Genomic DNA, 20,997 nt, shown 5'->3' on the forward strand with positions numbered 1-20,997 from the left:
CTGGATGGCTTTTGTCATAGGTTCAAGTTCCCTGACCTCTGGGCGAGATCTCTTGAAGTGATGGATAGCTGTGTTTTTAACATGGAGCAGCAATGTAGAAACAGACGTTGGATTTCAAGCTAATGAGGACAATAAATCCTGCAGCCAAAAAAATAAAAAAGCAAAAGATCTTTCAAACAACACGGAACTGCAGTAAAGCAGCACCACGAAGGGGCTGGGGAGGAGGGATTGACTTCAGACTCAGCCAGGGGACTGGAAGCCTTCAGCAAGAGAGTGATTCCTGCCTGATACATGAGCTTAGGGACTGTCAAAGCACTCGAAGCTGTCTCCATGCTGCTGATCTGACGACCATGGTCAGCCAAGGTCTGTCTCGTGGAGATATGGTGGTGGTAGTGTTTGGGCTGTAGGGAATGAGAAAACTGCCCTGTGCATGCCAGCAGCGTCTTCTCGTGGAGGAGGCCATGGCAGCTTGGACCTGTGAGTTGAGGTCCAGAGGCTCCGCGGGAGCTGAGCAGTCCTGCTCTTGCCTGGCAGCACTGCAAAGACATCCCAGGTGTCCCGACTCAGAGGATTCAGCATGGCCACCAGACTTTATGTTCTCCAAACAGGCAACGTCCTTTTACAAATCTGCCCAAAGCAAAGCCACCAGGAAAGCGGCAATGACAGGGCTTCAAATGCCACCTCACCTCCTGCCCTTCCCTTGTTGCTGTGCCGTCCCGGTGGCTGCCATCCACCCTGAGTGATGTAGGAGCTGCAAGAGAGGATTCCTGTTACCTGAAACAGAAAATAGAAGCTGTGAGCATAAAGTTTGTAAAGGTGGTATCCCAGAGTGGGCAGAGCCACATGCAATGCTGCTGATTTGCAGAGACTTTATCTCTAACCCCCCTGCCATCCCTGATGAGATATGGCCCAGCATTCAAAGCAGGATACAGGACAAGAGAAACCTGCTTTTTAATCCTGGCACTGCCCAAGGTTTATGCTGAGGCTTGAGATTTCAGCCAGACTAGACAGGCTTTTCCTTTCCCCTCCTGCATTTACTCCCCTCCTGGAGTCTGCGGGCACCAGTTTCGCCTCAAATCTTGCCATCTCCCACGCCAGCAGTGGCAGTGACCGCTCTCTCTGTTTCCTAGGGTCCATCACCTCCATCCGCTCCCAGCCCGTGGGAACGTGTTCCTCTCTGAGGGTCCCAACAGAGTCCCTCCATCTGGCAGTCCGGTCTCCCAACCACGAGGGCCGCCACCGCTGGAAAATCCTCCCCCCCCACATCACACCTCGATCTCCTACTCTCAACAAGCTGCTGTGCAGACAGGTGAGAGGCCGAGAGCCTGCAGAGGTAAACTCCTTCGTGGTCACATGGATCCTTCCCTTCTTTTCCAGTTCCCCCTCAGATTTCTTTTCTTGGAGTTGACAGTAGAATTCCCCTTTTTAGAGCAAAACATTTGTGTGGGTGACTCTCCCCCTCCACTCTCATGAGACCCCCTCTGCAGTGCTGTGTCCAGCTCTGGGGGCACCAACATCAGAAGGACACGGACCTGCTCAAGCAGGACCAGAAGAGGCCACGAAGATGCTCAGGGGGCTGGAACACCCCCCTGTGCGGACAGGCTGAGAGAGTTGGGGGGTTCAGCTGGAGAAGAGAAGGAGGTCTCCGGGGAGACCTTAGAGCGGCCTCCCAGGGCTGAAAGGGGCTGCGGGAAAGGGGGAGGGACTCTCTATCAGAGCTGTAGGGATATACAAGAGGTAACAGTCTTAAACTGGAAGAGTGTAGATTTAGATCAGATCTAAGGAAGCAATTCTTCCCTGTGAGGGTGGTGAGGCCCTGGCACAGGTTGCCCAGAGAAGCTGTGGCTGCCCCCTCCCTGGAAGGGTTCAAGGCCAGGTTGGACGGGGCTTTGGGCAACCTGGGCTAGTGGAAGGTGGCCCTGCTTGGGGCGAGGAGGGGAGGGTGGTGTGGTGGTGGAACGGGATGACCTTTAAGGTCAACCCAGATCATTCTATGATTTCTGGTGCCATAAATTTTAATATACTCCAGTCTGAGCAAGCAACAGACAGGGGAAGGCCCTTTTTACCTACTTTCATCTTTGTGGATGTACTGTTCTATGAAAGAATAGCTAAAGCATAGAGTGAAGATGCCCAGTTCAGTTTTACCTGTGCTGTGAGGAGCCTACAGTCGGCCCTACACCGTGTCACTTTAGACAGCTTGCACTGACTGAGGGTTTGGTGCTAGAGCAAGACCAAGACCCTGCAGAAAGGCTCAGCAGACACAAGCCCTGTACACAAAGGCTTTTGTTAGCAAAACTGACCTTGTACAGGGAGGGTCTGACAGGAGTTGGCACGCTGGGGCAGGGATGGGGTGGTGTGGGGTGTGTTAGACCCACAAACCGTTCTGCCACGTGCCATGTTTCGTTGCTGGACATGTCGCCAGCCCCGCAGATCCCCAGGCTCTCACCCCATCTCTCTCTCCTCACCTTCCAGGAGGCCATTCGAACGGACTCCGTGGACGGGCAGACTCCGGACCGCAAGGACAGCCTGCAAACAGAGCCTGGAGAGACACTACCATCAGCAACGCAGCCCCAGAGCACCTTCACCACCAGCCCGCTCCACCCCTCGGCTGCTTCCCACCTGGGGACCCCCCCATGCTCCCCCCCATCCTCGCCTCACCGTCACCCCAGCACGCTGGCACGGAAGCACACCTGCGGCCAGCACGGCATCCCCAGCCCCAGCGACAGCCCTCCCGACCCCGAGGGCTGCCCCTTCGAGTCCTCCGACCTGGCTGACGAGGAGGTTCGCCACATCAACAGCTCGGCCAAAGATTGGGGAGGGGAACACTCGGACGCTGGAAGCCGCTCGACTTCGCCGTTCATCTCCCCGGCACCGTCTCCGGTGCCTCTCAAGAACTGCAGCACAACCAGCCTCTCCAGGGGCAGCAGCAAGGAGAAGGACTTGAAGAAGTTTTACAGCATCGATACGAAGGGCTTCCTCAACAAGCCCAGCTGGGCAGACGACCAAAGGCGACACTCCATCGAGATCTGCCCCTCCATCAGCGATGGGGGCTGTAGCTTTGAGGACCCTACCGAGGAAAAACAGCGATCGCCTGCCCACATCCAAACGGAATCCGAGTACATCCATGGAGCCCGGAGGAAGAAGAAGATGAGCCCACCCTGCATTTCTATAGATCCTCCCATGGAGGACGACGGTGGGGCGGCCTCGCGCACCAAACCCTCTGAGAACAGCATGTTGCGGCGAAGGACCCCATCCTGTGAGTTCCCGGCTTACAGAGAGTCCCTGGAGCTCACGGAGAGCCAACCCGGGGAAACAGCCTCCAAAACAGAGCGCCGGGGCCAGCCCCCGTGCCGCGGGGAGCACCTGACCATCCCCAACTTCTCCTTCGAGCAATTGGACGGCAGCTCCCTGAGCAGCCTCTCGGATCTCCTCCTGGACAGCGGTCAGTCCACACCGGCCTCCGGGGACTCCCAGCCGGACCCCGACGCTCCCGAACTGAAAAAACAGGATCACTTAAAAACTCAGTGGAGCAACGCCGAGAAAAGCAAAGAGCTCCTGGGCATCGCTAAGAGCCCCCTCCGGAAGCAGGACTTGGTCCCTGTGACTGTTGCGACAGAAGAAGACATAGATGACCCAGTATAGCTTTCTGGGAGGGGGGAGTGGGGGGGTCTCAAGGGCTTGACACCAATGTGGGTTTCCAAACTGAAGGGACTGAGCGGCCGCAAGTCCACGGGTGGCTGCTCACTCGGGTTTTTTTTCCTTTCTCGCAGTCACTTGTTCTTAAGCGCTGTGGAGGTTTGCAAAAAAAAAAAAAAAAACACACACCAAAAAAAAAACCAACAAACAAACGAAAAAAAAAAAAAGATAAAAATTAATAAGAAAAAACCAAACAAACGGCTGGACGAAACGGTGACGGGTTTTGGGGTGGGGGGAGTGGGTTTGCAAAGCGGTTTGAGAGTTTCTTTTCTAAAGGGAAAGTGGAGTTGATGCAGGGGGTTGCTTCGTTCCTCCCACCCCCCTCCGTGGCCTCAATCACATTGATTCGGGTTTGAGGTGGTGGCGGTTGGGATTTGGGGGATTCTCTTTGGGTTTTGTTGTTTTGTTGGATTTGTTTTTTTAAAGATGCTCAACTTTTAACAAGGCACCTTTTAGAGATGTCACATTACGCAGGAGTGCCCAGGAGATGGGAGCTGTACATTGTCTGTATATCAGCAGTTATATAAATAGAAATAATGTATTTGTGAGATACAAAACAAGGAAAAAAGACAAAAAAAAAATATACCCACAAAAAGTCTCTCTTCATAATGCACATATTTTTATAGAGAAACGATACTGGTTTTTGCATTACATGTGACTCCGCAACTGGGTGGTGTTTCCTTGGGTTTTATGTGGAACTAATTATTACAGCCATTCGTTTTCCAAATGTTTCTCTTCTTTCTTTGCTTTCATTTTTTTCCTCTCCGTCCCTCCACCATCATCCCACCAGCTTCTTTTCACAGCTGATCCTTTAGATGTCTTTCTCATTTTTCTTTTGTACTTTAGAGGTTGTCCTAACTACAGAAAAAAAAAAAACAAATCACTACTGAATTGTAGCCAGTGCAATAATAAGTTATTCATTCTTGTCTGTACAACTGTCCTGTTGCTTTATTTTTTTTTCCTTTTTTTAACTGAAATTCAGGTTAAATGTCGCAATAATCGGAACTAATGTGCACAAACACGGTTTCTTGTGTTACAAAGGAAAAAAAAAGACGGTAAAAAGGAAAAAGTTAAATTTACAGAGAGATAAAAAAACCAAAACAAATAAATAGTAAATTATTTAAGAAATGTATTTTGTTTACTGCAGTTCAAAGTAAGTTATTGATACAGTATGTAAAGGTATAAAGAGCTGTCTTAGGTGATGTTCTTTGTGAGCATTTAAGCTAATGATTTGTCCTCCTCATAGCAGAACGCCTTCAAAACCTCGGTGGTAGCCGTAACTGTCCCATTTGCACTCTTTCTGTCCGTCTTCCCTCCACACCCGCGCGTGGACGCAGTCGCCTCCCAAGGCCCTTCTGCCGCCAGCTCCGACTAAGAAGCCTCTAGAGGAATTCAGGTCACCTGTTAACACCACTTTTTTTTTTTTTTTTTTTCAGTTTTGGGGTTGATTTTTCTTTTTTAGCCTCTGGTCCTTGCCCCCTCCCCACCCCTCATCCAGGCCCTCTCACCGTGGGACAGCTTCGCCATGGAAAGCTGATGTGAAATAAGAGCAGCAATGAGTCTGTCGCGAGGACGCGCCGGCAGCCCGAGCACTGGGCCAGCGGCAGCGAAAAGACATACAGGGGGGAAACAAAAAATTAATCATTTTTGTTTGGTTCGTTCCATGCCGCCTCATATTTATGCATTCACATATATCTTCTGTTATTTATGCATTCATTACTCAAAAGGAAATGTATCTTGTTTCACATGTATTAAACTGTATAAACTGGAAGCGTGGCCTGACTTTGTGCCGGGTGTAGCTGGGAGGCCCAGCCCTGCTCCAGCGCATCGCCTCCAGCCGGCAGCTCCCGCAGCCCAGCCCCAAGGTGTCCATCCCGCTCCCAGAGCTCGACATCCCCTAAAAACTTTTCAAAGCGCAGCTGTCGGGGCTGCAGGCCCTGGGCCTGAACCGTCCCCTTCCCCGCTGGCGTTTGGAGCTGGTCCCGCCTCCCGCTCGGCTCCAGCAGCGCCGCTTGGCGAATCCCTCACCTCACGCAAGAGCCTCCATATGTCGAGCGGCTTCGTGCCGGCTGCCTCCGAGCACCTGCGCCGCTGTAATTAAGAGTCATTTAGGATTATTGTAAATAATTATTCCGTCTCGGTGGGATAGCAAAGAATTCCAGAAAAGCACCATAAAAGTAATTATTAATAGTGCTTTTGGGACAGCGGCAAACTCCTTCCGTTGCAGTTTAAGCAGCAGACTGGAAAGGAGTGGAGGTGAATTCCCCAACGCTGGGCTGAATCCTGCCTGGAGGCGCCTGGGACGCCCCGGTGTGTCCCTCGGTGGAGGGAGAGGCTGCGCCGTGCAGCTGCCTGGGCTGCTACCTCTGTAATTATTTAGCTTTGCCGGGAAAAGCAGAGTCCCCCATGCCCAAACCCCCTTCTCGGTGCCCCAGAGCTGAAGGAAAAGCGGCTGGTGACAGTAATTCCCTGCGTGGTGACGGAGCAGGGGCTTGTGGAACAAGTTGGAAGGGCTTGAGACCATGGCAACATGGTGGGGATGAGTTTGGAGAGTCGCTCCTGTGGCCCCTGGTCCTGGCTCTGCCCCGTCTCCCACCTGGGCCCCAATCACCTGTGTGAGATGGCCGAACACTGGGGGCATCAGATCCAGGTACCAAAGCCACCATTTTGCCGTGGGGACCACAGCTTGGAGTGCATTAAATGAGGCTCCAGCAGGTTAAAAAGCAGCCAAGGGGCTATTTTATTTTATTTTATGCTAGCAGAAATGAAACGGGACAGGACAGGCATCTCCTGCTCTGCTGCAGCAGGAGCCCAGTGTGGCTGCAGCTGGAGACACGAGAAAACTCCTCCCCCAAAATACACAGCAAGGGCTGGGGGTGGGTTTGATGTTGTGAACCATCTCCTTTGTGAAGAAGTATTTGTTAAAACCAACATGTTTCACAGAGTAGGAGCTTTGAGCAAACTGTTGCCAGGGAAGGGGCTTATTACACCGCTGGGAATAAACCCTGGTGAAGCCCCAGCAAGGGGAGCCCTGGCCCAGCACAGCCCTGGGATGCCGCAGCCCATCGGAGGGAAGTCAGGCAGCTCTTCAGGGAGCTGCCCTGCTGCTGGAGGAGCAGAGGAGGGAAAGTCTCCTATTTTTTTAAATTTCAATTATAAAACTTTTTTTTTTTAAAGGAACAAATTTAGAAGGTCTTTGTCCTTGCCTGCTCTGGAGTGGGGACAAAAGGAACAAGCCTTTTTCCTATCACCTTTCCAAAGCCTCTTTCCAGATTCACGGGGAGCTGAGGTGCTGCGGAGGGGGGTTGAGCTGCAGACACAGTCCATCCTCAGCAGATGGATGAGCCGTGGGGATGACAGTGCTGCCCCACTCTGCCGGAGCAGAGCTGTCTCTCCAACCCAAGTCTCTCTGCCACTTGTCACTTTCCTGACCAGAGGCTTCCAGCCAAGGAAAGAAAAATCCAATTTCAGGCAGGAACCTCTGCTGCTAGAAGCTTTTTTGGCAAACCTGTGCTTTATGAGTCTAAAAATATGCCTAAATAAGACCATTTCATTCCAAGCAGGAGTGTGAAGCATAGGGAGTTGCAAAAAAAAGTTTTCCCTGCCCACGGTTACATCTTGTGGTGCCTCCAGGAGCGCTGGGGTTGGGCTGCTCTGGGATCCATCTCTTTCCTGGGACTCTTCCTCCTGCCCCAGCCAAGCACAAGGGATCCCACAGGCAAAAACCCAGACCCAGAATAAACACATCAGACCCATGAAGAGCTCCCCAGGCTGGCAGTTTGTTGGTGGCACGGAGCGAACGCACAGTGGGTCTGTACTGTCCCGATCCACACCATGGTGGCAGCCCTGTATGAAAGGCATTGGATCAGGGGCATCAGCAGAACAAAATAACTTTTTCTTTCTTATTTCTGAGCTCAGTCGATGTCCAAGCAGCTTGCCAAGACTGGGATATGGTCTCCATCCCACAACGTCCCTCCTGTAAGGTGTGGGGCACCCAGACAACACCCATGCACGAGCTTCAGCTGGGAACTGCAGGTTCAGAGCTGCTTCAGCCAAAAGCAGAAGGGATTTAAAGGGCTTTTGCTGCCTCTGAGCAGCTGGCGAGGCTCACTGCCTCCCAGGGACCCGACCTCCCTGGCACAGCCTCCCTGCCGTGGCACCAAGACCATCCCAGGGGCTGGGGACATGGAACAGGCTCTTGACAAAGCAGGAGGGAAGGACAAGGCAGGAGCCTGGTCCTGAGAGCAATTAGTGAAGACAAGATGTCTTCTTATAGTTTGCTGGATGCAAACTCCTACTCCAGGGTCGAGAAGATGGTGGGGATGCTGATGGGGATGCAACCGTCTCTCTGAGGCCAGGGTGCGAGTCTTTACCGTACGTCAGACCACGGGGAACTTACTCGCCTCCAGCAGCTCTGATATTCTCAACCAAGAGCGTCTGATTGTGCCGCGTGGCTCCAGGCCCTTCCCTCCTGCCCCGCCAAGGCCGAGGTCTTCCTCACTGCCTCCTGCTACGTGTGGCCGTCCCACCCCCAGCCCTGCCAGGGCCCCGCTCCCTCCTTCCCGCTGGGCTCCATCCCCCATGGCGCAGGGAAGCCCACGGCGCCTGGGAGGTTGCCATGAGCCTTTGCCTCGTGGCTGTGGGGCAGGGGACTTGCCTGTCCCCTCTGCCAAAGCCACACATTCCCAAACCCCATGAAGCTTAGCAGGACCCAAAACGGCTCCTTCCATGAGTCTGCAGGAACATCCTGGCAGCGTGGGGAGAGTCAAGCTCCGACTGAATTATTTAAGGCCAGATAATGACCATGAATTGCTCCCTGATGGCTCTTTTGGGGACGGTCACCTGGATGCTGAGGTACAAAACCCCCTGAGCTCCCAGAACTGGGTCTTCAGCCCAAGCCTGGTCATGACCAGAGGCACAGAGAAACAGTTTAACATCACCCAGTGTTAATTTTCCTGCTGATTGACTCTCTGCAGTGTTAAGCAATTTCCACAGGCTGTCTGTGAGGGTTGCGCTGCTTAAGATCAGAAGGGAAAAGCGCTGGGTAAATGCAAGTCATTATTATTTCATTGGATCAATTTCTATTTTGCATTTTTAACAATAATTCAGTCGCGTCCATTTGTCAGCCAGACTCTGCCCCACTGCTCTCCGCTTCAGCAAAACCACAGCCCACAGGGACGGCAGCGCTGCGTCGGTCTGGGCTCGCCCCGTGCCACTTCGGCAGCGTTCAAGGAACAGGGATCAAACGAGGATTAAAAACAACCATGTTGAGGAAGGGGCAGAGGAATCCATCACAAAGTGATTTGAAGAGACTTCAGATGGTCTCTGTTTCAAGGTTAAATCTCAGATGGCATTAATCTGAAATTCTCTTTGTCAGGTTGGGGAGAAAAAAAAAAAAAAAAAGCATTTAAAAAAACCCCACAAACCCAACCAACTCTGAATCCATCCTCAGTGCAATTAGATACAACCTTTAATCTGTCAGTGTTGTGAAATCATACAGGTTGCATGAATACTAATAAGCATTTGATATTTGTACAAGCTTTCTTAGGATGAATAATTAAATTGACTTTATCCATTAAACCTTCCCTCTTAAGCTTTAAATACGTGGCTGTGTTTTAATGGCTGGGGCCATCTCATCTCCCACACGAGGAAGAGCCGCAGCACTGGCAGCACATTTTGCCTGAAATCTCCATGTCTTTTTTTTTTTTTTAAGCAGCTCAACATGTCTACCTGCTGCAGTCCTCCTGGGATCCTCAAATTCATGGCACGTGGGTGCTCAATCCTCTTCCAGCAAAATGGTGTTCATGTAGGCAGCCCCGTTCCTCCCGCAGTGGGGCCAGCCCCAGTGCCAGCTCTCTGCCGAGGCGGGGAGGGGACAGAGGGACGTGTGGTGGCATGGACAGGCTCCCTGGTTCAACGCTGATGAGTCCAGGAGGGTTTCGTACCCAGGCTGCTCCTCGTGCTGGGACCCTTGTGTGTGCTCACTCGTAGGTCAGGGCTGGGGGGTTTTTTCCAGCTGTGGCCATTGGACTATCCAGTGGGAAAAAAAAAAAATCTGTTAGTGGGGAAAAAGAGAAAATGCCAGCAATCCTCATTATGTCACACCACAGGAAAGGAACCAGATTAATTATTTGAATTTTTGATTGAAATCCCCTGGAGTGGCTGATTTTTGCCGCACTCGGAGGTACAGGCTGCCCAAGGCCCATGGCAACGTCTCCAGGGTTTGTGGCAGATGCAGGAGCAGAGAGCAGCTCTCCCACCCAAGTCACCCCCCGAAAACACAGCCACCCCCCGGGTGCAGAGCCCACACGCAGGAAGGGGCTCGCTTCCCCTCCCTAGAGCCTGGTTATTGCTCTTACTCGTTATGCCCTCATCAAATCCCATGGCACCGCTGGGAACCAACTTCTCCAGCCCTCCTCACCCTCTCCCCCTTCCTGCCTGCATGTTCATTTATTCTGACTGGCTCAGACCAAGGCACTAATTAATTTTCCTCATTAAAAACAAACAAACAAAAAATCTCGCAAATGGTAACAAGTTCCAATACAAATTAATTCTCCATAGAAGACTGGACATTTCACAGCTCGTTGGCAGCGACACCTCCCATACCCAGAGGTGCTCTGTCTGGCACAGGGCTGGTGGCCACACTGGCAAGGGGGTGTCAGAGCTGGACCCCAACCTGCTAAACTACCCAGTGTACAGAGAGGGAGCAGAATACTGAATATTGAACTGTCTGCTTTGGCTTTTTGCCCTGCTTTTCTGCTCCTGGGGGGGTATTGGTAAAACATACTTGGGCTGAGGATGGAGTGAGTCTCCTTGGGTTCACACCTGGCCCGGGGTTACAAAACACAGTGTGTCCCCTCCCCACCTTGGCAAAACCCCCTCCCTGCTGCACCCAGGGTGACAGGGACCCTCCTGGCACAGCCAGGACCCCCCGGGCCTCATTTCCCAGCTGGCTCACAGCGTTCAGACACGTTAACGCAAAAATTCGCCCCACCTGCCTTCTCCCAATTACCTTCCCACCAAAAAAAAATCTCCAGGTAAATATATTCAGCAAGAATTACAGCAAGAATATCCTCCTCTGGTATGTCGTTTGATGTTACGAGACTATCCTCCTTCCACGCCGTTTGATTTGAGCAGCAGGTGGGCACAGCTCTGTGAACAGAAGTAACCGGCTGTTAAGACAAAGGGCAGGGAAGCTCTCGGCAGCCTCCTCGCAGAGAGAAAATGCAGGCAAGGATGAGTCAGGCTGGCAATGTTGTGCAAATAGTCTAAAAATAAAATGGGTTTATTGCAGATTAATGGCACCATAAAATGTATTTCACTGGCCATTTAGCAGGTGTTGATCATAAATATTTGGGATTAAAAATAAACTTTTGCACTGTGCCACTGTATTGTCATTTCTGTCTCACCTACCTTCCCCGAGCACCTGCTGGAAGCAGCAAATCAGCCCCAGGGTTGGTTTAATCATACTTGAAAAGGTAATGATGACAAAGCACCTGCTTTCTGGGTAACTCCCCGCAGCACAGGACTTCAAAGTGCTTTCTCTCCCAGGCAGCAGTGAGCAGCAGTGCCAAGATGTGCCCCTTGCATCAAGAGCTCTACTGCTCTTGCAATTACGCCCAGAGACAGGGTGATGGGCAACAGGCATGGTCTGAAAGACCCAGCACCAGCTTTATCACCCTCTGTCACTGCCTGACAGCTCATCCCAGGATGAGGAGAGCCTCCAACCGCTCCCCCACTCCGAGGGCCAGCTCAGCCCTCACCCACACAAGCGTGGAGTCAACCCCTACTGAGCACCACAGCACTCCGGCCTCCCCGGGAGCCCATCGGCCCTGGAGCGAGGCAGCCTGAGTGGCTCTGGGGTCAGACCAAGGTACATCGGCTTGATTCAGAACCTCTGAGTGACAGAGCTCCAAGCAATTTGGATTTTTCTGACGCCTGGGTCTTTCTGGAAATGAAGAAAACATCATTTCTGTAGCTGTTCAACACAACTCGTGCAGGGAGGTCAGTGCTAAAGGGACTAGGAGTCGTTCTTCTAGAGCCAGGACCCAACATGGGCACAGTGTCTGCAAGAGGTGACAAGTCAGGGAGCAGCAAGCAAACGCGCTTCCTCCCGTGGCTGCGGCCCTGAACACCCCTGGGAGGATTCCCGTTAGTCCCTTCACACCTCACAGGATCAGGGCGAGGCCAAGAGAAGAGGGGAAAGTTTTGTGTGGCCAAGAGAAATAGCAACATCATTAAATAGTGCCCACAGAATCACCGTGATCCACAAATTTTCATTACACTTGGAAATCAAACTCTCTGATGAATCATTAATTAAGTTTTCCAGCAGTGTAAAAATGTTTCCTTGCTTGGGATTTCATTCTACTCACAAAGATTAAAAATGCAACTAATTAGAACAAGGGAGGAAAGAAAAAAAAAAAGGTCTCATTATGACCGGGAGCGGACAGAGTCCTTCTTCCACAAGCAGGTACAGATGACTCATAGCTGCTGAATAGCTGTGCTGCCTTCGCTCTGCCATGGGGAAGGTCTCCCAGTGCTGATATTAACTCCTCCAGCAGCTGTATATCACTTGCCAGGCAAGAAAAACATCCTTAAATTGGCTCTTAGCTAGGTCTGAGATAGCTGGTAGCCAAGTGTAGTGTTAATTAAAACAGCCTTGCTAGCTACATCAGACAGCTGGTCAAGAACTGCTTTATTTCCCCCCCTGATAATTTTCAGTTCAAATGAATTATTTTTTCTGAAGCATTTCTGAGGGGCAGGGGAGAAAAAGGATAACATTTCAGCCATCCCCTCCCATCCCTCCTGCTTTTCTCCCATTCTTGGCCAGATTTTCTCGCTGAATGTTAAAAAAAATTAAAACTCAGATAAAACCTGGAAAATTGAGTTGAAATATCTGTTGAGAGAATAAGTCTGCTGGAATATGGAAAGTATTTTTTTAGCATGACATGTAATGGTAGTCTACTTTCAGCCCAAGACAAGCCACACCAGCCCTTTCAACAGAAGTGGTACCTTGGGGTGTCCCTTTGCCTTAAGGAAAGACACCTGCAGTGAGCAGCCCACTGTGTGGCACTGCAGAGAGCCAAAGCTGCAAAGCCATCTCCACCAGCTCTGCCAAAAGGGAGACGTAATGGAGCTCGTGGATGAGGAGAAGGACTGAGGCGTTGTCCCAGCCCCGCGAGTCTGCATCTCTGTGCAGCCCATGTGTGAAAGGTCTCTGAACCACAGCACAGGAAACCCAAACCCACACCGAGCCAGGGCTTCCTTCATTCCTCCTATCCTTCCCCAGAGGGTCTGGTGGCAATCAAATGCCCCCCCGGACCGTTCTCAACAAGGGGAGCGCTGTTAGGACACAGAAAGGAGGCGAAGGGATGAAGCGCAGCAGATGGTGGCCGAGCCTCCGTGCGTGTGGGCAGCCTCTGTGGGGAAACACTAAGACCTGGTCAGCAGATTTCAGCGGTTTCAGCTCTGCAGAGCCTCAGCACACTCATCTGCCTTGTTTACCCATAAAATTCACTCCCTTCTTTTAATTAGAGCAGGCTAATTAAACCAGCACAATCCCATTTCCTCCCCCTCCCACAGTATGTGCAGCCACATCCAGACAAGGATGTTATCCAGGCATGGCTTTGCTCCTGTGAGGCCGGGGGAATAATCCCCTTGCTGCGGGACACTGACAACCCCACCGGCCTCTCACCCTCCCCACATCAGCGTGGCTAGCGAGGGAAACCCTCCGTAGGCTACAAAAAGCACCATTCCCCACCGATCCCGAATGCTCTTCCTCCCTGGGAAACACCTCGTGGCTCTGGGAGAGGACGAAGCCGCTTCGGCCTGGCCGGCAGCAACATCTAGTGGCCACGTCCTCGGCGCCTGCTGCTGAGGGGAGGGCCCAGTCGCCTGGCTGGGCTTTAAAAAGAGCTTACTGGGGTTGACACTGGCTAATCTTAAGAAAAAAATAAATGTAGAAAGTTCAAAATATCAGCCGCGGCCCCTCAGGCCTGGTGGGGCAGCCATGGGGGTGAGGGGGCTGCCGGGCCAGGCCGCGCTGACGGCGGGGCACGGCCCGCACCGGGCGGGCGGGGTGAGGGATACGGCTGGTCCCGGGACGGGCTGCCCGATTTTGGGGGCGATCCCCACCGCGTTTGGGAGGCGGGGAGCCGCGCCGGAGCTCGGCGAAGCGCCGTTCGCCGCGGTAGTGTGTCCCCGCCGCCGCGCCGTCCGTCTCCATGGTAACGGGGCAGGCCGCGCCCGGCGCCATGGCGGCCGCCGGCAGCCCCAGCGTCTTCCTGCTGGCGGTCAACGGGCAGATCGAGAGCGGGCAGGTGAGCGGGAAGGGGGGAGCCGGCAACGCGGCCTTGCTTCGGTCGCCGGTGCCCTAAGGCGGCCCCGTCTCCGCCCGGAGGCCTGTAGGGCGGGCTGGGCCTCAGCCCCGACGCGAGCAAGGCAGGCTGCCCTCAGCCCCAGGCATTCCCCCCAACACGGCCTCTCTCCCTCACAGTTCCCCGGGTTCGACGATCTGTACTGCAAGTTCTGCTTCGTCTACGGCCAGGACTGGGTTCCCACCGCGGTAAGGCCCCACCGTGCGCCCCTCAAACCCAGCCTGCCAGCCGCGTGTGCTGGGCTCAGCGCAGGCCCCTGGCTCAGGCCACGTTCGCCCCACAGGGCCTGGAGGAGGGCATCTCCCAGATCACCTCCAAGAGCGACGTCTCGCCCACCACACTCGTCTGGAACTTCCCCATCGACATTACCTTCAAGAGCACCAACCCATCCGGCTGTGAGTGCTGGGGCGGGGGGATGCAGCTGGCGGGGCAGGCACCCCGCTCACACACGCTTCGTTTGCAGGGCCACAGATTGTCGTCAGCGTCTACGGACCTGACTTCTTTGGAAACGATGTGGTCAGAGGTTATGGAGCTGTTCATGTTCCCTTCACACCCGGAAGGTGAGGTGACAACCTGTCTTTCAGGACTGAAACAGAGATTTTTTTTCCAGTTACCATGTTGTTTCAGAAACAAAAATGTTCCCATATCTCCATTTCATGTCTTGTCTGTTTGGTGCAAAGAGCACAGATCTTTCTAGCAGCAGCCCCTGGTTATCAGATAATTTTTAGTAACCCTGTAGACAACTGTAAAGTCAAAACTGGTATGTAGGAAGCCCAGATATGCAGCATAGTATGTTACTGCTCCCCCATCACTCTCAGCACGTTAAGCTTTCATTCCTACCACTGGAAATGGGGAAAGATGCAATCTTCTTATGCAAACAAACCCTTTCTTTGTGGAAGGAAAAGTTTTATACTTTGAGCTGTTTAGTCATCTGTTGTGTCTGAAATTCTGGTACCTTTATAAATATAACTCTCGCCAGCAATGTTTTGTTCATTACTTAAGTTCTGTGCATCTCATGTTTGTTTTAGGCATACAAGAACCATTGCTATGTTTGTTCCAGAGTCTACATCTAGGCTGCAGAAGTTTACAAGGTAATAATTAAAGACTTTTTTTAAAAGTCCTTCTTGCTCTTAGTCACAGAGGTATATCCAGCCACTCACTGGTGCATACATGTTAATACTTCGTATCATCAGCAGATGGCTTTGTAGGTAAAATCATGTTTGTAGGTGTCTAGGTCTTTTGAAGAGCTTTCTTAAAACAGTTAACTACCTGCCTGAAGTAATGCTAACCTGGCTTTTTTTCATCCTCACATTTGAACACTGTTGGTTTGAAAAAGAACTCATTTCAGCAGAGAAGACTGATACATGAGTCCTGTAGAGCGGCAGCTCCACGTTCCACAGGTTGATTCGTGTCTGTGATGTGACTTGCAGAGGTGCTACTTAGACTCATTTTCCTGAGCATTTTAATTGTCACTGGACTCTAAAGAGGTAGGCTGCAGTCAGTCCATCCCTAAATCTTACTGCAGCTCGGGGCTTGTCTTGAAGGATAGCCACATTAAGAGCAACCTGGAAAGCAAAGGCAGAACATGGAAAATGAAGTCTCAGTTCTACTTTTTCTTCCATCTGGAATGCCTTTGCTATAATAAACTTTGTTACATACACACCTGTTCTGAAGTAGCAGTCTATACAGAGCAACTGAGGGTATTAAGGCTTTTTCCTTCCATTTTATTGTTTAAGTACAGTCTGAATTGGTTTATGGTTGTGGATTGCCTGTACCAACGGAGCCACCCTTGCACAGAGCCAGCCTTGTGGCACTTGAACACTTTGGGTCAGACTCACCATGGGAACGTCTATGCCCAACAGTCAGGATTCAACTGATTTACTTCTCTTTTTGATACCCTTTTTGTAGAATCTACACTCTAATTGGTACACTTTTGTATTCTGTGCACCTACGATGTATTCAAAGTATCCCACCCTCCCTGTCACTCCAGGTAATCAAGAGTTGAACCAGTTTCAAAAAGATCTTTGCCACAGAAAGATTCTATCTAGGCCAGAGATAACTTGTATTTATCATATAATGTGTATGAAATCGGTTTCATTTTTTTCCTCAGAGAGACAAAACTTATCTTTGATCAAAGTACATCAGCAATAAAGTGAATCAGTCTTCAAAACTCTCTACTGCAAACAGAAGCTGGGAGCCTCATTAAACCCCGCCTTTGTTTTTTTAGCGTGCAGATAATGAACTCTATCAAATCTAAACACTAGTGAATATATACAGTTAATGATTTTCTATTTTTTTCTCCGAGCTGGTTCACAGGGAGACGTCCGGAATTTACTGACCCCAGAGTGGTGGCACAGGGAGAGGGAAGAGAAGGTAAGTCCCTCGAGCTCCTGACAGCAGCCCTTGCACGACAGCAGGCCCCAGCTCGGCCATCCACCTTCCGCTGATAAAAGAGACTTGTCCTGCTGAGTCCAACCTGGATACGTAAGGAGTTCAACAACTACTCAAAAACCTCTCTTAACCACTTTTATTGACATCTGCTTTCTTCTAGTAACAAGGGTGCGATCTCAAGGCTTTGTGACCATTTCCTTCAACGTAGTGACCAAAGATATGAAGAAGCTGGGCTACGACGTGAGCCCAAGTGACATGCAGAACCCTTCTCTGGTGCCTGTTATGGAAGGGATTCATAAGTATTGAACTCAGGCATGAGATGCTCAATGGCTCACCGAGATGTTAAGCACTTCAGGGCTTTTTGTGGCAAAGAGAAATGAGTATCTGTCTAAACTGAGAAAATTTCACTTTATTCCAAAAGAAACACAAGCCCAGGAGGCTTTGGAATAATTAGCTAAGTATAATCCTTTCAGTAAGCAGGTTGAAGGATTATGTAAATTAATGTCATGAGATAACATTTAGCATTTTTATGAGTATCTCAAAGTAAGACCTGTAACAAAATATTTTTTATAACAGCCTTTTGTAGACTCTTTATATACTTAAAAAATAGGAAAATTCATACTTGTAGCTGGTTTTGTGTGTTTAAAACATCATTGCAAACCCAGATCTTATATATATTATATAATTATAAAAGAAATATTATATAATGTTTTTTGTGGTAGAAATGGGAAACTGAAATTATTACACCTTCCAAAAAGGAGGGAATATGGAACTGTCCCAGTGAAATGCACACACACTTCTCTGTGCCACGCGCTTCCCTCTGCAAAAGCAACAGCAGTTTTCTTTATAATCCCACATAGTCCTTTAGAGTGTGCGCAGCTAGTTCAAATAGCTGCAGAAACAAACCTTTCCATGTTTTCCAGTGAAGCAACCTTAACATTTAGAACAACATGATTGACTCTTCCATTTCCAGATTTTATTCCTGCATTAAACTTCAGGAAGGGGAAAAAAAAAAAAAAAAACAGTTTATTTTAGAGGAATTAGAGAAACTGTGGTGTTAAACATACCCTTGTTGCCTGGTTTTAACTTCTGGGAGAACAAATTGCATTTTAAGTGCAGATATTGACTAAAAATTAAACTTTAGAGAAGGCTCTGCAGAGAAAGCGGGGCGTAAGCCAGCTGTGTGTGCAGCCACGAGCCGCATTCAGCTCCAGGTCGGGTGCCAGAGGCACTGTGCTGCATCCTTCCAGCCAGGACCTTGCGCAGATAACACATCGTGGCTTTCCTTAGCTGGTTCCATCACCAAAAGGCAGTAAAAAAAGCAACACGGGGATATTCAAGTCTGCCACACTCAGGTTTTCTTTCCCCTTGCGTCACCTCTGAGCCGGACCCAAACGATGGTGGTTGGGGGTGACGGGAGCTCCAGAGCTGCTCGCAGTGGTCGCCCTCGGCCTGAAGAGCTTCTCCCTCTGTGTCCTGCTGTGGCCTCTCAGTGAATCGCCCTCAGAGCAACTGGGAGTGCTCTTCTTTTAGGCTGAATAAACCCCATTGTCTAAATACATTTGTTTGTCTTCCTAGTGCTAGGGCTTTTATGTGTTTGTGCCAGAGTGGATGTTTCTAAGTCCTAAATCATCCAAGATCTACTCTTCTTCCAGGTACAAAACAGAAAGAAGCCTATGCTACACTGAAATGTCTAATTGCTTTGTCATTTTCATATTTAAATTTGGGCATGTCATCTCTTGTGTTTGACTGCAACTAGCGGGGGATGGCTGTGGGAATGACTTAACATGATACCACCCTGGAAGTGAACTATCAGAACCTTGAAACTGTGGAAATACAAGTGGTAACACACAGTGTTGAACTGCAGAGCCTCCAGGACAGGCATCAAACAAAGCAGCCAGTTAGAGATAGTTATTATTTCACGCTGAGCAGTGTGAATGAATAAATATAATTTCTGAAAAGATAATGTGATCACTGTAGTTTCACTGTGCACATTAGCAGCTTTTCTACTATTTATAAATACTTTTCCAAACATGGTTACAGATGATTTTTCATCTCTTTATTTTTTTCCTATCTTGTTTTTGTTGATTCTATGCTTCCAGTAAGCAATTCCACCAGTTGTTTTGGCAACTGTTGTAATCTCTCAACTGAGTCACGTTGGAATCCAAATTAGTAAGTATTTCCTGTTGGCTCAGAGGACACGCGAGGAATTTTGTTTCCTTTTCAAAAGGATTTGGGAAGCAGTTATCTACAGTAGCAGGATAAAAATCTGTGTTTGAAATACTTGAAAGACAAACATTAAACCTACTACCACTTAAATATCTTTTTTCCCTTGAGCTCGGTTACCTGCCCCCATTCCAATTAGAACAAAACTGCACAACAGAGTTTCAAGTCATGAGAAACCTGTTAAGCCCAGATAGAGCCCAAACTTTGAGCCCACAGGGGTGCAGTGAATTTACTCACACACAGCTTTGCAGCATGGTTCTACAACTGATCTCTTGAATTGCTTCTGTTTCATACAAGTAGTTGGACGCTTACCACGCCGAGACCCATCAACACCAACTGGTGCGTTTGCACAGCTTCACTGTTCACAGCTGAGCTGCAGAGACCCTCAGAAGAAAGGTTAAAACAGTGAAAAAGCAAGGGTTTTTTTAAAAAAAAAAAAAAAAAACAAAAAAAAAACCCCACAAAACCCTCAAACCCCATAAAACAGTATTTAAGATATGTGGCTCTGTCAGCAGATCCCATGCTGCTACCTGTATTATTAGGGCTTTCTGGCTACTGTGTCTGGATTTGGTGGAGGTTTGGGGGGTTTTCTCACTCCTCAGTGTCTCAAGCATGTTTGTTAAGAGCCTCACATACCTTCTTCAAGGCCTTAAAACTGTTTAGCTTACCAGCGCTTTGCTGTGGGAGCTTTTGCCCCTTCCCCAAGGGCACGTGTGGGGTGATGTTTTCAGTAAGGGCTTCCCGAGTTCAATGCTGCTCCTTTGTTCCAGGAGGCATCTGTTGATACCTCGCGTAAACACACTCCTCCCAGGGACAGGCTCGCTGCTGCCTTTATAATTTTCTGGAAAACTGCCTTTGGTGCTCAGGCGTGGCAGAGATTTTGCAGCTGTTTCACCCTGGAGAGAATCTCTGCTCTGACAATGGGAGTAAAGACAGACACAATGCTGTGCTCCGAGAGCGGGTGACACGAATAAGGAAGGGATTTATGACCCGTAAGTGGTCGCTGCAATTAAAAGGTTAAAAGAAGCCACACTGTAAGAACAGTCAAAACCCAGAAAAACCCAGCCTTACTGTAGTGGAGTCTCAAAGTAATTTCCTTTTGCCCACTCTCCAGGCAGCTGTAACCACCCTGCTCATTTCCTAGTTAATCATTCTCCCTTTTATTCAAAACTGAAGTTCCAAACCCCTGGTAGCAGTGTGAGGCTGTCAGCTGGCGCTGTACCTCCCGTTTTGTTACGCTTAAGTCTCTCCCAGACAGTGAAATTGGCCATTAACCTCCTACTTCAAGATGGGCAGGGGGAAAAAAAAAAAAAAAAAATCTTTATTCAGAACATGTGTCCTGACACAGGATGAGGCTTCAAGGCCATCAAAGCAGACGGGCTGGAGGAGAATGGAGCCTGCAATAGTTGGGGACTTTTTTGCAGAAATCCTCCTCTGCTCTCCTGCTCTGGGGGGGGCTCTGGGCAGAGCTGCCCAGCAGGACCCCACTTGCTTCACAGGACAGTTTTCCAGCCCTCACTGGGAGGGAGACAGCCAAGGACATGGACTGAACAGCACCTTAGGAATCAAACCCTCCAGAAAAAGGAAAATTGTTTGGATAGTCCTCCGGACCTGCTATTTGCAGCCCTTTCTACCAAAACTAGAAATAGCAACATCAGCTCCTGCCCTCTCGTGGCAGTTTTCAACCTTTAGGCAGATGTTGGAGTTTGCTAATGACAATCAGTTAACAAGGTTGCATGAAGGACACCCGAGTGTTATCCTGTTCCTCCATGAAAATTGTTCAATGGAATGGTACCGGCTGTCCTGCCACTGCCCCTTGTCCTGAGAGCACGGGGCAAATACCTCCCAGGGCCACAAGCCACCCGAGGCAAACATCTCCCAGGGCCACGAGCCACCCCAGCTGCCTTGTGGGGAGCAGGACTGAGCTGGAAATCTGCATCAGCAAGGGCTCGAGAAATGCCTTTGTCCCAAGGCTAGCAAGGGTGATTTACAACAGCAGTATTGCAGCAGCTAGAAGTTATTTCCATGTGAAAATGAGCGTCTCGAAGATGGATTAAAGCTGACAGCAACTGCTCCCCAGCAGCAGTGTTGGTTTAGGAGCAGGAGCCTCCCGTGAAATACTCCAAATGGTGAAAATAAAAAAAAAATATAAGAAAAAGCAAAGCCACAGAAGTATAGAAGAGCCAGATTTGAAGAAAATTGGAGCTTCAGCTCCAACTCTACCTGGGCTCATCACAGCATCAGCAGTGACAGAGCTGGGCTTGCACCCACAACTGCAACACGAGGCAGCTGTCTGCCACTGGCCAGG

At 50.0% G+C, this 20,997-nt stretch overlaps 2 protein-coding genes across 2 annotated transcripts in view; both read left to right on the top strand.

The window, feature by feature from the left end:
- CACNA1H (calcium voltage-gated channel subunit alpha1 H) overlaps positions 1-5,459 on the top strand; it is a 255,390-nt gene extending 249,931 nt beyond the window's left edge. Inside the window, exons 36-37 of the mRNA XM_074919769.1 lie at positions 1,131-1,309; positions 2,473-5,459. Coding sequence (XP_074775870.1) covers positions 1,131-1,309; positions 2,473-3,642 — 1,349 coding nt within the window. The 3' untranslated portion in view covers positions 3,643-5,459. The remainder of the gene's footprint in view (positions 1-1,130; positions 1,310-2,472) is intronic.
- Positions 5,460-13,931: 8,472 nt separating this feature from the next.
- B9D1 (B9 domain containing 1) lies at positions 13,932-18,419 on the top strand. Its single transcript, XM_074919635.1, has 7 exons — positions 13,932-14,015; positions 14,192-14,260; positions 14,356-14,467; positions 14,536-14,632; positions 15,101-15,163; positions 16,378-16,445; positions 16,624-18,419. Exons 1-7 carry the CDS (start codon positions 13,950-13,952, stop codon positions 16,767-16,769), a joined length of 621 nt encoding a protein of 206 aa, XP_074775736.1. The 5' UTR covers positions 13,932-13,949; the 3' UTR covers positions 16,770-18,419.
- The last annotated feature ends 2,578 nt before the right edge of the window (positions 18,420-20,997 follow it).

This window comes from Athene noctua, chromosome 15 (genome assembly GCF_965140245.1).
Source record: "Athene noctua chromosome 15, bAthNoc1.hap1.1, whole genome shotgun sequence".
NCBI lineage: Eukaryota > Metazoa > Chordata > Aves > Strigiformes > Strigidae > Athene > Athene noctua.